The sequence below is a fragment of the Labeo rohita genome, unplaced genomic scaffold (assembly GCF_022985175.1).
Source record: "Labeo rohita strain BAU-BD-2019 unplaced genomic scaffold, IGBB_LRoh.1.0 scaffold_2036, whole genome shotgun sequence".
Taxonomy (NCBI): Eukaryota; Metazoa; Chordata; class Actinopteri; order Cypriniformes; family Cyprinidae; genus Labeo; species Labeo rohita.
The window spans coordinates 1-1,779 of record NW_026128260.1 but is presented as its reverse complement, the minus strand read 5'-3'; the positions used below and the strand labels follow the sequence as shown (position 1 = coordinate 1,779).

Sequence of the window (1,779 nt, the reverse complement as noted above, 5' to 3'; positions counted from 1 at the left end):
TGAATAAATTATCCAGTTACTGTTTTAGGATTATTGTTTTGCTGTTTGCTGACTTCATTTGAACTTTTTTGTTGTTGTTTTGTCATTATTGTTAGTTATTTGTTGTACTGTGACGTATAGATCTAATCTTTTTAATATTTGCTGATTGCCACCGTTCTTGAGGTTTTGTGTATCTAGTTTTGAGGCCTAGATACTTTCAACCACTTATATCCATTCTCTGGATAGCTTAATCTTGTAAAAAGCTTTACAACCAAAGTAAATATTAGACGAAGTTATTCATAAAGATTTGTATGCTCAGATATTCATATAACAAAATATATACAAATTAATACCTAAATTCACTTAAAAAATACTTATGAGTATGCTTGCAGTATAAACTACTAAACCAGTAGTTTACTGAGACTATACTTCAAAGTAGTAAATCGAGATAAATCGCTCATGTCAATCAACTATTGTGGGAGCGGTCTCTGTGGGTGTGATGGCACAACGACAGGAATCTGAGAACTGCTGGATTTGAAAAAGGGGAAATTATTTTTACAGATTAAATAAAAACCACTGCATGGATTTTTATCATTATAGGGTAGATTTGTACATACACTGCCAACACACATTAATGTTCAAACAACATGAATAAGTGAACTTATCATTTGATGACCACAAACCTTCTGCTGCAGGTCCAACAGAAACATGCTTTCTTAACTACTGCTACTGTTGCTCTCAAAAATCCTTTCAATGCAGTATATCAGTTGTATCAAGCCCTCAAAAAGAATTAGAAAAGTTGGAGAAGAAGATTATGTAAAATCAATTCATGTCCACTTTCATGAAAAGTTCTAAACAAAACATGTCATAAAGTCTCTAATGAGAGCAATAAATGATACAAACTCTAACATGAATATTTTTTGTAGCCTGTAGATTTGATTAGTAGCTCTGTATGATTATGTAAATGTCCTGTTGCATATTTAAACAGCAGGCATGAGTCAGTTTATACATTCATCTGATCACTAGAGGGAGTGAAGAATCACTTCAGTTCATTCAAACTGTGCTGTGAAACAAACCATGATCTCTTCATCTTTACTGTTGCTTTTGGCAGTGATATCCTGTAAGTTTAGTTTACTTTCTGTGTGATACATCATGTTGTTGCTAAAAGGCTTGTTAACGGTTTTTAAATGTCATGCTTTCTTATGAACTGATATAATTTGTTTTGATACAGGTATTGATTCATATGAACTCACTCAGCCTGAGTCTCTGACTGTCCGTCCTGATGCCACTCTCACTATCAACTGTAAAGTCTCCTATTCAGTTACAAGCTATGGTACAGGCTGGATTCGTCAGCCTGCAGGAAAAGCTCTGGAGTGGATTGGATTGATCGGGTGGAGTGGAGGCTTATACTACAAGGATTCACTGAAAAGCAAGTTCAGTATCACCAGAGACACTTCCAGTAACACAATAACACTGCAAGGAAAGAATATGAAAGCTGAAGACACAGCTGTGTATTATTGTGCCGGAGAAACACAGTGACAGACATCAACAGCCTCCCTTTACAAAAACATCATCATAATACAAATTAAACATTTTCTGTGAATTTTTCTTTAACAGTTTAATTTTCACAGAAAAACGTTTTCAAATTTCATAATGACATTATAGACATTAATTCAGCTTAAAAATGAGAATGGAAAATTCCATTAAAAATCCCTATAATGAAGTAAATGCATAATTTATCACCAAATAATATAAAATTTTAACTAATATAAAGAAAATAAACACTCAAATACATTAAAG

The 1,779-nt window shown here is 33.1% G+C and overlaps 1 gene segment (V, D, J or C); it reads left to right on the top strand.

Annotated features, from left to right (window-relative positions):
* The first annotated feature begins 996 nt into the window (after positions 1-996).
* LOC127159261 (Ig heavy chain V region 914-like) lies at positions 997-1,518 on the top strand. The segment is given in 2 exon segments: positions 997-1,099; positions 1,211-1,518. Coding segments are annotated over 2 exon segments (351 nt in total).
* Positions 1,519-1,779: the final 261 nt, after the last annotated feature.